This window comes from Nerophis ophidion, linkage group LG09 (assembly GCF_033978795.1).
Source record: "Nerophis ophidion isolate RoL-2023_Sa linkage group LG09, RoL_Noph_v1.0, whole genome shotgun sequence".
Lineage (NCBI taxonomy): Eukaryota > Metazoa > Chordata > Actinopteri > Syngnathiformes > Syngnathidae > Nerophis > Nerophis ophidion.
The window spans coordinates 66,268,416-66,283,927 of NC_084619.1; the positions used below are offsets into that span (position 1 = coordinate 66,268,416).

At 41.0% G+C, this 15,512-nt stretch overlaps 1 protein-coding gene across 4 annotated transcripts in view; it reads right to left on the bottom strand.

Moving 5' to 3' along the window:
* Window positions 1-15,512, bottom strand: part of LOC133559645 (collagen alpha-1(XVII) chain-like) — a 78,844-nt gene that overhangs the window by 46,168 nt on the left and 17,164 nt on the right. For 3 of the 4 annotated variants that reach the window (XM_061911593.1, XM_061911592.1, XM_061911595.1), the window contains 8 exons: window positions 14,917-15,186; window positions 14,788-14,844; window positions 9,948-9,983; window positions 9,807-9,857; window positions 6,760-6,915; window positions 4,309-5,007; window positions 3,168-3,251; window positions 2,956-3,018 (listed from right to left, as the gene is read on the bottom strand). In XM_061911593.1, coding sequence (XP_061767577.1) covers window positions 2,956-3,018; window positions 3,168-3,251; window positions 4,309-5,007; window positions 6,760-6,915; window positions 9,807-9,857; window positions 9,948-9,983; window positions 14,788-14,844; window positions 14,917-15,186 — 1,416 coding nt within the window. The remainder of the gene's footprint in view (window positions 1-2,955; window positions 3,019-3,167; window positions 3,252-4,308; window positions 5,008-6,759; window positions 6,916-9,806; window positions 9,858-9,947; window positions 9,984-14,787; window positions 14,845-14,916; window positions 15,187-15,512) is intronic. The other variant, XM_061911594.1, reaches the window with a different exon arrangement.

The window sequence follows — 15,512 nt, forward strand, 5'->3', positions numbered from 1 at the left end:
AGAAGACCGTAGAACACAAGATTAGGTAGAATACAAGATCAGGAAGTAGAATACGTAGCACACAAGGTTAGGTCAAACACAAGATCAGGAAGTACAAGACCATAGAACACAAGATCAGGAAGTAGAATACATAGTACATCAGATTAGGTAGAACACAAGATCAGAAAGTAGAAGACTGTAGAACACTAGATTAGGTAAAACACAAGATCAGGAAGTAGAAGACCATAGAACAAAAGATCAGGAAGTAGAAGACCATAGAACACAAGATTAGGTACAATGCAAGATCAGGAAGTAGAAGACCAAAGCACACAAGATCAGGAAGTAGAATACGTAGCACACAAGGTTAGGTCAACACGAGATCAGGAAGTAGAATACGTAAAACACAAGATTAGGTCAAACACAAGATCAGGAAGTACAAGACCATAGAACACAGGATCAGGAAGTAGAATACGTAGAACACCAGATTAGGTAGAACACAAGATCAGAAAGTAGAAGACTGTAGAACACAAGATTAGGTAAAACACAAGATCAGGAAGTAGAAGACCATAGAACACAAGATCAGGAAGTAGAGGACCGTAGAACACAAGATTAGGTAGAACACAAGATCAGGAAGTAGAAAACGTAGCACACAAGATTAGGTCAAACACAAGATCAGGAAGTAGAAGACCATAAAAAACAAGATCAGGAAGTAGAAGACCGTAGAACACAAGATTAGGTACAATACAAGTTCAGGAAGTAGAATACGTAGAACACTAGATTAGTTTGAACACAAAATCAGGAAGTAGAATACGTACAACACAAGATTAGGTAGAACACAAGATCAGGAAGTTGAAGAGCATAGACACAAGATCAGGAAGTAGAAGACCGTAGGACACAAGATCCGGAAGTAGTAGACCGTAGAACACAAGATTAGGTAGAACACAAGATCAGGAAGTAGAAGACCGTAGAACACAAGATCCGGAAGTAGTAGACCATAGGACACAAGATTAGGTAGAACACAAGATCAGGAAGTAGAAGACCTTAGAACACAAGATTAGGTAAAACACAAGTTCAGGAAGTTGAAGAGCATAGGCATAAAATCAGGAAGTAGAAGACCGTAGAACACAAGATCCGGAAGTAGTAGACCGTAGAACACAAGATTAGGTAGAACACAAGATCAGGAAGTAGAAGACCTTAGAACACAAGATTAGGTAAAACACAAATTCAGGAAGTTGAAAAGCATAGATACAACACTAGGAAGTAGAAGAGTGTAACATTGTAAAAGGCCCCAATGTGCCTGAAGTCACAGATGAAAGGTACACATTGTGACACTAGAGGGAGCTAGAGTTACATTGTGACACTAGAAGGAGCTAGAGTTACATTGTGACACTAGAGGGAGCTAGAGTTACATTGTGACACTAGAGGGAGCTAGAGTTACATTGTGACACTAGAGGGAGCTAGAGTTACATTGTGACACCAGAAGGAGCTAGAGTTACATTGTGACACTAGAGGGAGCGGGAGTTACATTGTGACACTAGAGGGAGCTAGAGTTACATTGTGACACTAGGGGGAGCTAGAGTTACATTGTGACACCAGAAGGAGCTAGAGTTACATTGTGACACTAGAGGGAGCTAGAGTTACATTGTGACACTAGAGGGAGCTAGAGTTACATTGTGACACTAGAGGGAGCTAGAGTTACATTGTGACACTAGAGGGAGCTAGAGTTACATTGTGACACTAAAGGGAGCTAGAGTTACATTGTGACACTAGAGGGAGCTAGAGTTACATTGTGACACTAGAGGGAGCTAGAGTTACATTGTGACACCAGAAGGAGCTAGAGTTACATTGTGACACTAGAGGGAGCTAGAGTTACATTGTGACACTAGGGGGAGCTACAGTTACATTGTGACACCAGAAGGAGCTAGAGTTACATTGTGACACTAGAGGGAGCTAGAGTTACATTGTGACACTAGAGGGAGCTAGAGTTACATTGTGACACTAGAGGGAGCTAGAGTTACATTGTGACACTAGAGGGAGCTAGAGTTACATTGTGACATTAGAGGGAGCTAGAGTTACATTGTGACACCAGAAGGAGCTAGAGTTACATTGTGACACCAGAAGGAGCTAGAGTTACATTGTGACACTAGAGGGAGCTAGAGTTACATTGTGACATTAGAGGGAGCTAGAGTTACATTGTGACACTAGAGGGAGCTAGAGTTACATTGTGACACTAGAGGGAGCTAGAGTTACATTGTGACACTAGAGGGAGCTAGAGTTACATTGTGACATTAGAGGGAGCTAGAGTTACATTGTGACATTAGAGGGAGCTAGAGTTACATTGTGACACTAGAGGGAGCTAGAGTTACATTGTGACACTAGAGGGAGCTAGAGTTACATTGTGACATTAGAGGGAGCTAGAGTTACATTGTGACACCAGAAGGAGCTAGAGTTACATTGTGACACCAGAAGGAGCTAGAGTTACATTGTGACACTAGAGGGAGCTAGAGTTACATTGTGACATTAGAGGGAGCTAGAGTTACATTGTGACACCAGAAGGAGCTAGAGTTACATTGTGACAATAGAGGGAGCTAGAGTTACATTGTGACACTAGAGGGAGCTAGAGTTACATTGTGACACCAGAAGGAGCTAGAGTTACATTGTGACACCAGAAGGAGCTAGAGTTACATTGTGACATTAGAGGGAGCTAGAGTTACATTGTGACACCAGAAGGAGCTAGAGTTACATTGTGACATTAGAGGGAGCTAGAGTTACATTGTGACACTAGAGGGAGCTAGAGTTACATTGTGACACTAGAGGGAGCTAGAGTTACATTGTGACACTAGAGGGAGCTAGAGTTACATTGTGACACTAGAGGGAGCTAGAGTTACATTGTGACACTAGAGGGAGCTAGAGTTACATTGTGACACTAGAGGGAGCTAGAGTTACATTGTGACACTAGAGGGAGGTAGAGCTTACTTGAAGAGACAGCGGTACCCACAACACCGCCGCCGCTGGACATGTTTTTCTGCACTCCATAAGCTGTGTAAAAACAGGAAAAGGTGGACTGTCACACAACAATAGCTCATATTTCAGGACACAATGATGATGTCATGGACACAATGATGATGTCATGGACACAATGATGAGGTCATGGACACAATGATGAGGTCATGGACACTGTTGTCTACCTGCTGCCGCGCTGGCGTTGCCTGCACCTGCAGTGAGCACAGCGCCGGCAGAAGCGGGCGCCAAATTATTCTGAAAGCCATAAACTGCGGGAGGGAAAGACATCTGTTGATTTTTTTTTTTTAAATATATGTTTTATTGACTCATTCATATTATTTTAAACTTTATTAGTACGTTAGTGAATAAAACTTGTGTTTGTGTGTATATATATATATATACACACCATATTTCCTTGAATTGCCGTCGGGGCGCTAATTAATTTAAAACCTCTTCTCACTCCGGCACTTACCAAAGGCATGCGGTAAATTTAGGCCTGCGCTTATAAATTTGAGTGTGATGTAAGGATACCATCATGAAAAGCACATTTATTAAAAAAAAAACGTTATTATGGTCTTACCTTTACTTATAAATGAAGTCCATGCGCAGCTCCTTCTGATCAAAAGCCTCGATAACTTGTTTATAGAAGTCTTCCTTATCTTTCTTCAGTTTTAAAAGTCTCTCTGTCTCGATGGAGATCTTCCTTTATTACCTCCTGCTTCGATTGAAAGTCCAGTTTAGAAAACGGTTTTATTTTAGATATGTAATCCTCCATGTTAAAAGTGCAAGCGAGAGGGAAAAATTAACGATCGCTGCTCACTCTTGCTGCTTGTTGTCACTTCTTCTGCAGCCGAGTAGTCGCAAGAAGGATTACTAGCGCCCTTTACTACCAGGAGGCAGGAGTCATTTAATGATTCATATTTGACACACGCAGCTACGGTATATTGATAAAACATATCTGCTTACTAATCTGTTTAGCATATTCAATAGCTTGGACCTTAAATCCTACTGAATAGCTCTCAATCTTCTTCCCTTTATGCGATTTCAAATCATTGAAATCAGCCTCCTCTATTTTGAAAATGATGACAGGTGATGTGTCACTCGTGACGTGACGAGTTTGACCCTGCGGAAATTCTAGGCATATGATAATTGTTTTGCGAAACCAGTTTGACCCGCAATTCAAGGAAATACGGTACATATATATATATATATATATATATATATATATATATATATATATATATATATATATATATATATATATATATATAAGTGACAAAAGCCTAGAGTGTAATAATTAGGTTTAAGACTGTGTGGTTAGCTCACCTGACAGCGAAGGTGACGTGAGGCCAGAAGGTGACATTCCTGCCGACATGTTGTTGGCGTTGGCCTGGTGGGACGTGTAACTGCTGCCGCCCGCCGCCGCCACCGCGGCAGAGGCGGGCAGCGTGGAGGTGGGCCAGGGGAAGGACGGGAGTCCAGCATCCAGCGTGGAGGATCCATACTGGGCCGACCTCACCGCCGAGTCGTGGATCCCTGACTTCTGACTGATACTGTACTGACTGGACCTCACGCCGGTATCATACTGGCCCGACCTCAGGCTACCATCATAATGGCTGGACCTCACACCTGTATCGTACTGGCCTGATCTCAGACTGCCATCATACTGGGCTGATCTCAGACCAGTATCATACTGGCCCGACCTCAGGCTGCCGTCGTACTGGGCGGATCTCACGCCGAGAGTCATGGATTTGACAGCCGCGTCCTGCCGGACACGATCCTCGTACTGTCCTGACCACAGACCGGTGTCGTACGACATGGATCTCACGCCGGCGTCGTACTGTCCCGCCTTGCCAGCCGTGCCGTACGCCACTGATCTGACACCAGTATCATACTGGGCCGACTTGACGCTGCCTTCGTAATGGCTGCTTTTCCCCATCGTGTCAAAGTGGTCGGTCTCGAACAGGTCGGCCGTGCCCACCGTCTGGAAGACGTTGGGTCGGACCCCTGAAGGGAAGGTTAAAACTGTGGGAGACAGAGAGAAGACGTAGTTTGTATATTGACCACCAGAGGGCGAGCTAGAGAGGAGTGTACAGTGTGCAGCAGCATACTGGGAAAGTTATTCTGGGTATAAACCTGGTGTATCATGTTTGATACTTGGATCCGTGCAAAATGTTGTGATACATTCCTTGGAAACATTTGTCTTTTTTTTTTTTTTTAAATCGATTGTTTTTTTCTAATTAATAAAAATATGTGAATGCAAATTAATACATAAAAAATCATTAGAATTATATTATACATTGTATAATATGTATCTATGATTATTATATTGTATACCAATAATATATAATAAAATAATACATTATAAACAATTATTTAAATGTAAAAATATATTTTTTTATTCCTTAATACAATTATTTGTAATATTCAATATATTTATTTGTTTGCCTATTTAATATATTTTTTACATACTTAAGGCCATTACGTATGTATTTACTTTGTATATTTTTAAATAGATGATTTTTTAAATAATAAAAATTATAATATACATTGTATAATATGTATCTATGATTATTATGTTGTATATCATAAATATATAATACAATACTATATCATAAACAAATAAATTAATGTGAAAACATATATATATTTTTTTCATATTCAATGTATTTATTTAAATGCCTATTTAATATATTTGTTACATAATGAAGGCCATTATGTATTTATTTATTTTGTATATTTTTGAATAAACGATTCAAAAATATTATGATTATTATATTACATACCATTAATATATAATAACAAAACATATTATAAACAATTAAATGGGAAAATATAATTTTTTTTATTCTTTAATAAAATTATTTTTCATATTCAATATATTAGGCCATAGGCCATTATGTATGTATTTATTTTGTATATTTTTAAATAAACTATTTAAAAAAAAATATATATATATATATATATAATATACATTGTATAATATTTATCCATGATTATTATGTTATATATCAAAAATATATAATAAAATAATATATTATAAACAATTAATTAAACGTGAAATATATATATTTTTTTATACTTTAAAACAAATATTTTTCAAATTCAATATATATATTTAATTGCCTTTTTAATATATTTTTTTACATGCTTAAGGCTACTATGTATTTATTTGGTATATTTTTAAATACATGATTTTTTTTTAAATCACAAATTATAATATACATTGTATAATAGTCATCTATGCTTATTATGTTACATATCAATAATATGTATTAAAATAATATATTATAGACAATTAAATGTGAAAATATATATTTTACATTCTCATTATAGAACATTTTAATATATATACATACATATATATATATATATATATACATATATATATATATATATATATATTTATATATATATATATATATATATATATATATATATAATGTTTGTTGTACAAGGAATTCCCGGTGTTTTAGTGTCTGCATTCAAATACTTTTTATGTTTTTTACTCCCCAACTGTTTAGATATTTATGTAAGGGAGCATGAATCCTCAGCGGAGTCTTTTATTTAACTAAAGAGAAGTCTTGGCATGTGTGGAACATCTGTCTCTTGCTCTCAATGGATGAGTTGTCAGGAGAGCACACATGGAGGGAGTGTGACTAACATGCAGTAATAGTAAACCCAGAGTGGGATGCAGACAAAGTGTCTGTGCATGTGTGTGTGTGTGTGTGTGTGTGTGTATGTGTGTGTGTGTGAGGGGGCGGGGGGGTTAAATACCCGACTGAGAGGCCCTGGAGGTCACGGAGATGGTCTGGGTTTCCACGCTGGCCTTCTTGGGACCAGCCATGATGGCGGAGGTGCTGGCGGCGCGGGGGGGGCTGGTGCTGCTGGAGCGGACCTTCAACAGCTTCTTAACGTCGTCTAGCTCCGCCCCTGCAGGCGTGTACATGTGCACCCTTAATAATAGCAGCGCACTACAACAACACTGAGGAAACAAGAGAGCCAAAAACTACAATACTACTGTCCTAATAATTAGGGTTGCAAAGGGGCGGAAAGTTTCCGGAAACTTTCCGGAAATCTACCTCAGGAATTTAAGCTCCGGAAGTTTGGAAATTTTGACAATTTTTTTGCTTATTCAAAGTTGGACACCGTCCATGTTCCATCCATCCATTTTCTACCGCTTATTCCCTTTCGGGGTCGCGGGGGGCGCTGGCGCCTATCTCAGCTACAATCGGGCGGAAGGCAGGGTACACCCTGGACAAGTCGCCACCTCATCGCAGGGCCAACACAGATGGACAGACAACATTCACACTCACATTCACACACTAGGGACCATTTAGTGTTGCCAATCAACCTATCCCCAGGTGCATGTTTTTGTCCATGTTATTCTGTAAAATAAGACGAGAAGCTTGTAAAACAGGGAATTATCTGTGCATGTGGTTGAGGAATGCACAGTGCAGGGTTGAAATTCAACTGAATTTGCATGAAATCAAGTAGTCTTAGCTAATAATCATGCTGCAGGAGCTAGCATGTCGCATTCAATGTTTATTCCCATTATTTTTTCATTAATTCCCATGGAAAGTTTCCAACTTTTAATATTCCTGGAATTTTGCAACCCTATTAATAATAGGAGCACACCTTATCTGCAATACAACAACACTGAGGAAACAAGAGAGCCAAAAACTACAATACTACTGTCCTAATAATTAGGTTTGCTATGGGGTGGAATCTTTCCGGTAAATTTCCGGAAATCTACCACGGGAAGTTAAGCTCGAGAAGTCTGGAAATTTTGACAATTTTTTTTGACTATTCAAAGTTGGACACCATCCATCTTATTCTATAGCATAAGATGAGAAGTTTGTAAAACTGGGAATTATCTGTACATGTGATTGAGGAATGCACTGTGCAGGGTTGAAATTCAACTGAATGTGCATGAAATCAGGTTGTTCTAGCTAATAATCATGCTGCAAGATCTAGCATGTTGCATTCAATGTTTATTCCCATTATTTTCTCATTAATTCCTGTTAATTCCCATGGAAACTTTCCAACTTTGAATATTCCCGGAATTTTGCAACCCTACTAATAATAGGAGCGCACCTCATCTGCATTATAACAACACTGAGGAAACAAGAGCACCAAAAACTACAATACTACTGTCCTAATAATTAGGTTTGCTATGGGGTGGAATCTTTCCGGTAAATTTCCGGAAATCTACCACGGGAAGTTAAGCTCGAGAAGTCTGGAAATTTTGACAATTTTTTTTGACTATTCAAAGTTGGACACCATCCATCTTATTCTATAGCATAAGATGAGAAGTTTGTAAAACTGGGAATTATCTGTACATGTGATTGAGGAATGCACTGTGCAGGGTTGAAATTCAATTGAATGTGCATGAAATCAGGTTGTTCTAGCTAATAATCATGCTGCAAGATCCAGCATGTCGCATTCAATGTTTATTCCCATTATTTTCTCATTAATTCCCATGGAAAGTTTTCAACATTGAATATTCCCGGAATTTTGCAACCCTACTAATAATAGGAGCGCACCTCATCTGCATTATAACAACACTGAGGTGAGGAAACAAGAGAGCCAAAAACTACAATACTACTGTCCTAATAATTAAGGTTCCAAATGGGTGGAATTTTTCCGGTAAATTTCCGGAAATTTTCTGAAACTTTTGATGATATTACAGAACGTAGATGGTGAAATCCTTAAATTTTTTTGCAATAGCTGTTTGAGAAATGTTGTTCTTAACCAATTTGCTCAGGCATTCGTCGACAAAGTGGTGACCCTCGCCCCGTCCTTATTTGTGAACGAGTGAGCATTTCACGGAAGCTGCTTTTATAGCCAATCATGGCACCCGCTCGTTCCCCAATCAGCCCGTTCACCTTTGACGAGGATTCCTCAACTTTCTCAGTCTTTTTTGCCACTTGTGGCAGCTTTTTTTGAAACATGTCGCAGGCATCACATTCCCAATGAGCTCAAATTTGCAAAAAATAACAAAAGTTTCTCAGTGTGAACGTGAAATATCTTGTCTTTGCAGTCTATTTAATTGAATATAAGTTGAAAAGGATTCTCTTTTTATTTACCATTTACACAAGGTGACCACTTTTGGTGGTTTTCGTTGTATGCACGCGTGCTTTTATAAACTGATGCAATTTCCTTATAAAGTGGTGAATGTGAGGCGTAACACAAAGATGTGTTGTTGTTCTAGAGTCTTAACGACAGTCTACCCCTGGTTTTTCTAGCACGCAAAGTGAAAAGAACAGAATCCTCCTCCCTGACAAATAAAAAGCAGCTGGGTAATGTGATCCCCGGCTGTGCCATGCGGGGTGAAGTCTGCTGGAAGCACACCACGTGCCTCCTCCTGCTAAGAATAGGCAGAAAGGCGGGGTTTGTTTTTATTATTATTTTTTTTTTTCTTTTTATGCACAGTAAAAGGACCTTTAACCTTTTGCTGTGTAACATGCACAACATTTACAAACAAGACTCCGGCAGCTTCCAATTGAACACTTATTAGGAGGAAAATCAGTGCGGTAACCCCCTTCTAACAGCAGGGGGCGTGGCTAATGCCTCGATGCAAGCGGCAGTGAGTCACTGGTGCCACCGCTGCAGCCACAAATGTGCACAATGTGATTATATATCTCTAAACACCAGGTTGGCCATGTGGTAGTCATTTTTATCACATGGAGGAATTTCCTCCGTGGGACGGGCTGGAAAAATGACAGCGACGCAACCCCCCGCCCCCGACCCTTCCGCCGAATAAAGATGCTTTGTGGCTCTGCGATAAGTTGCGAAACCGAGGGAGAAAGACGGGGACTCACATCTGCCGGCCGTGGGAGAGGCGCTCTGCAGTCTGGCCCGGATCTCGCTCTCTGAGCAGAACAAGGGACGAAAAGAAAAATGAAGACGTTTAATTAGATTACAAAGGCTTTGTGACGTGCAGGTGTGGAGTTAGCCGGTACCTCTGCTGGCGCTTCTTCCTCGGCTGGAGCCGGAGCCTGAAAGTCCAAACAGATGTTGGCGAAAGTCAGGACACGCCCTGGTGCGAATTACATTGTGGACAAAATACTTTGGAAGACGTGAAGTTGTCACGTTGTGTAAATGGTAAATAAAAAGAGAGAATACAACAAATACTTTTCAACTTAAAGTATTTCCTTGAATGGCCGCCGGGGCACTAATTATTTCAAAACCTCTTCTCACTCCGGCACTTACCAAAGGCATGCGGTAAAAATTTCAGTGTGATGTAAGGATACCATCATGAAAAGCACATTTAATACAAAAAAAACGTTATTATGGTCTTACCATCCATTTTCTACCGCTTATTCCCTTTTGGGGTGGCGGGGTGCGCTGGCGCCTATCTCAGCTACAATCGTGCGGAAGGCGGGGTACACCCTGGACAAGTCGCTACCTCATCGCAGGGCCAACACAGATAGACGGACAACATTCACACACTAGGGCCAATTTTTAGTGTTGCCAATCAACCTATCCCCAGGTGCATGTCTTTGGAGGTGGGAGGGGCCTATCCCCAGGTGCATGTCTTTGGAGGTGGGAGGGGCCTATCCCCAGGTGCATGTTTTTAGGGGTGGAAGGAAGCCCAAGTACTGGGAGCGAATCCACGCATTCACGGGGGAGAACATGCAAACTCCACACAGAAAGATCCCGAGCCTGGATTTGAACCCAGGACCGCAGGACCTTCGTATTGTGAGGCAGATACACTAACCCCTCTGCCACCGTGAAGCCCCTATAGTCTTACCTTTACTTATAAATGAAATCCATGCCAGCTCCTTCTGATCAAAAGCATCGATAACTTGTTTACAGAAGTCTTCCTTATCTTTCTTCAGTTTTAAAAGTCTCCCTATCTCGATGGAGATCTTCCTTTATTAGCTCCTGCTTCGATTGAAAGTCCAGTTTAGAAAACTGCTATCAGTTAGCTCGGCTCCTCGAGTGCGGGCGACGACAGAATTATCCTCGGGCGACGACAGAATTATCCTCGCACAACTCCCCATCCCGTTCTGCTCCGTGGGTGATCTCTTTATCCCACCGCTGCCAACATGAAGTGGTATTGTATAAATAATACACTGGGTATTTAGGACTCGAACTTGCTTTATTTCAGCCCGGTTGTTTACATAGCCAGCGTAGGTGTTACATCTTATACACGCCGCGTCATACCCGTCCCAGCACAATTGACGTCACTCATTTCACTTCTTCTGCAGCCGAATAGTCGCAAGAAAGATCACTAGCGCCCTCTACCAACAGGAGGCGGGAGTCATTTAATGACTCATATTTGACACACGCAGCTACGGTATTGTGACGTCTCAAGCCGTCGTCTTGCGGGTTCCCAGGACCACCAAGGAAGGACACGGCTTGAGCAGTTTGACTTTGTTTATTTTTCAATAAAACCTCAGTCCAGTCCGCTCGGCGTCTCCTTGCCGCCATCTTGGGCCGGGCCCCAGCGTGCCCTGCCGGTCTGTTAGACCGTCGGCTCTACCTCTCCACAGTTTTATTAATAAAACATAGCTGCTTACTGTTCTTTTTAGCATATTCAATAGCTTGGACCATAAATCCTACTGAATAGCTCTTAATATTCTTCCCTTTCTGCGATTTCAAATTATGGAAATCAGCCTCCTTCATTTTGAAAATGATGACAGGGGAAGTGTCACTCGTGACGTCACGAGTTTGACCCGGCAGAAATACAAAGCATGCGCTAATTGTTTTGCGAAGCGAGTTTGACCCGGCAGTAACTCAAGGCAGGCGCATACTTTATGCCCGGCGGCAATTCAAGGAAATACGGTATATTCAATTGAATAGACTGCAAAGACAAGATATATAACTTTCAAACTGGATAGTGTTGTTATTTTTTGCAAATATTAGCTCATTTTGAAATTGGTGCCTGCAGCATGTTTCAAAAAAGTTGGCACAAGTGGCAAAAAAAGACTGAGAAAGTTGAGGAATGCCCGTCAAACACTTATTTGGAACATCCCACAGGTGAACAGGCTAATCGGGAACAGGTGGGTGCCATGATTGGCTATAAAAGCAGCTTCCAAAAAGGACGGGGCGAAGGTCACCACTTTGTCAACAAATGCCTGAGCAAATTGTTCAAGAACAACATTTCTCAAGCAGCTATTGCAGGGAATTTAGGGATTTCACTATCTACGCTCCGTAATATCATCAAAAGGTTCAGAGAATTTGGAGAAAGGCAGAAAACCAACATTGAGTTCCCATGACGTTGGATCACTCAGGCGCTATTGCATCAAAAAGCCACATCAGTGTGTATTGGATATCACCACATGGACTCAGAAACACTTCAGAAAACCACTATCAGTAACTACAGTTAGTCGCTACATCTGTAAGTGCAAGTTAAAACTCTATTATGCAAAGTCAAAGCTATTTATCAACAACACCCAGAAATGATTAAAAGTGGAAAAGTGCTCCGTGGTCTAACAAGTCCACATTACAAATTGTTTTTGGAAACTGTGGACGTCGTGTCTTCCAGACCAAAGAGGAAAATAACCTTTTGGATTGTTCTAGGGGAAAAGTGTAAAAGGCAGCATGTGTGATGGTATGAGGGTGTATTAGTGCCCAAAACATGAGTAAGTTACACATCTGTGAAGGCACCATTAATGCTGAAAGGTACATACAGCTTTTGGAGCAACATATGTTGTCATCCAAGCAACGTTATCACGGACGCCCCTGCTTATTTCAGCAAGACAATATGTAGTAAAAGAGTGCGGGTACTAGACTGGCCTGCTTGTAGTACAGACCATTGAAAATGTGGCTAAAGGCTAAAATATGAGAAGGGAGACTTATTTTTGAATTCCACTTCAAAAATGTGTCTCCTCAGTTCCCAAAGCTTTACCGAGTGTTGTTAAAAGGAAAGGCCATGTAACACACTGGTAAAAATGCCTTTTTAGCAATTTGTGGCTGCCATTCAATTCTAAGTTCATGATTATTTGCAAATGTAAACATTTTGTCTTTGCAGTCTATTCAATTGAATATAAGTTGAAAAGGATTTGTTGTATTCTCTTTTTATTTACCATTTACACAAGGTGACAACTTCACTGCTTTTGGCTTTTGGTAAATGGAGATGTTGGATCCACCATAAAAGTTCTCATTGTTGTTCTAATGCATGGGTGTCAAACTCTGGCCCGCGGGCCAAATCTGGCCCGCCGTGTAATTTAATTTGGCCCTTGAGGCAATTTCAATGTAGCATTAGAGTTGGCCCGCCGGTGTCACATAATATTTGTGGCTTTTACACACACGCACAAGTGAATGCAAGGCATACTTGGTCAACAGCCATACAGGTCACACCGAGGGTGGCCGTATAAACAACTTTAGCACTGTTACAAATATGCGCCACACTGTGAACCCACACCAAACAAGAATGACAAACGAATTTCGTGTGAACATCCGCACCGTATCACAACAGAACAAATACCCAGAACCCCTTGCAGCGCTAACTCTTCCGGGAAACTTCCAGCAAACTGACCAATAAGTAACGTTTTATTCATGCATTTTCTCTTGCTACTTCAAGGCTTGAATGTTAGGTTCATTCATTATTGTTATTTTATTTTCAAATGTATTATTAGCCTGTGGAAAAAAAAATTATATTTACCTCAGACGATTGCAAATAGAAAAAAAGGCATAATATTTTTATTTAAATTTTATTTGATATGCCATTGATATTTTTTCAATTATTATTATTATTATTTGAAACGGGATTTTGCACGTCACTAAAGTTATATAAGCCTTGCTTGTTCAATATTTCATGCAAAACTTGTTTGGGTCCCTATTAAAAGGTAAATTTGTTCAACCTTGGCCCGCGGCTTTGTTCCCTTTACAAAACTTATTTGGGTCCCTATTAAAAGGTTCATTTGTTCAACCTTGGCCCGCGGCTTTGTTCCCTTAAAATTTTGTCCCACTCTGTATTTGAGTTCAACACCCCTGACTTAGTGTTAAAAGCCAAGGAATAAAAGTATGTTTTTAAGAGAGATTTTTACACACACACACACACACACACACACACACACACACACACACACACACGCACACGCACAAGTGAATGCAAGGCATACTTGGTCAACAGCCATACAGGTCACACCGAGGGTGGCCGTATAAACAACTTTAGCACTGTTACAAATATGCGCCACACTGTGAACCCACACCAAACAAGAATGACAAACACATTTCGGGTGAACATCCGCACCGTTTCACAACAGAACAAATACCCAGAACTCCTTGCGGCGCTAACTCTTCCGGGAAACTTCCAGCAAACTGACCAATAAGTAACGTTTTATTCATGCATTTTCTCTTGCTACTTCAAGGCTTGATTGTTTGGTTCATTCATTATTGTTATTTTATTTTCAAATGTATTATTAGCCTGTGGAAAAAAAATTATATTTACCTCAGAAGATTGCAAATAGAAAAAAAGGCATAACATTTTTATTAAAATTTTATTTGATATGCCATTGATATTTTTTTAATCATTATTATTATTATTTGAAACTGGATTTTGCATGTCACTAAAGTTATATAAGCCTTGCTTGTTCAATATTTAATGCAAAACTTGTTTGGGTCCCTATTAAAAGGTTCATTTGTTCAACCTTGGCCCGCGGCTTTGTTCCCTTAAAATTTTGGCCCACTCCGTATTTGAGTTTGACACTCCTGTTCTAATGTCTCGTGCCTGGAGACCATTATTATTGTTTTTATCAAACATATCTGGATTTTTTTAACCATACTGACTATTATAGTGTCTGCTAAGAAGGACTCAGATTGTATAAAAGTATAAAAAAAAAAAGCACTCACAGTAGACGCCATAGTCTTTGCGTGTAAAGTCCGGGGAGGAATTAGCACTGGAACTCCCTGGAAGAGACACAATGGCGCACACAAAGTATAAACACTGTCCTTGCGAGCCAGGGACTTCCTCCGGCTCACCGTCGTAACCTCCCGACCGCCCGCTCGCTGCGTGCTTCCTCTCCGAGGCCGAGGAGGAGGCGACGGCGGCGCTGGCGCCCGCCTGCCCTCTCTTGGCGCCGCCTGCCGAGCTGACCTTTGTCACCGAGCTCACCAGGTAGCTTCCTCCGCCGCCGCTGCCGTAGCCATCGCCGTCCAGGTAGGCGCCGTTGTCGCTCCTGGCGGCGCCGTCTCCTCCCAGGTAGACCCCCGAGGAGGAGCTGTAGCCGCCGCTGCTCACGCCCACCGACGCTGCGGGGAGCACGTGGATGCCATGTGTCAGAATAATTGTGCACAAGTTATCACTCAACTTCGAGCGAGAAGACAAAAGCTGTCTTTCGTCTTATCGAGCAAAAGGCCGACAGCTTGTAAACCTCCACTCCGCGCGATGGAATGCGCCGTGGAGGTGTCGGTTTCTCATATCTTGGACAAGCCACGGGATGGACCTTACTGTCAGGTTCAAACGCCGATGACATCTATTAAACAGACAAGAAGCAAGGAATTAAACAGAGACATAATTCAATTTAGCTCAATTGAGGAGAAACGTCTGGGCTGTACTCTTTGTACAGTCTTCCACC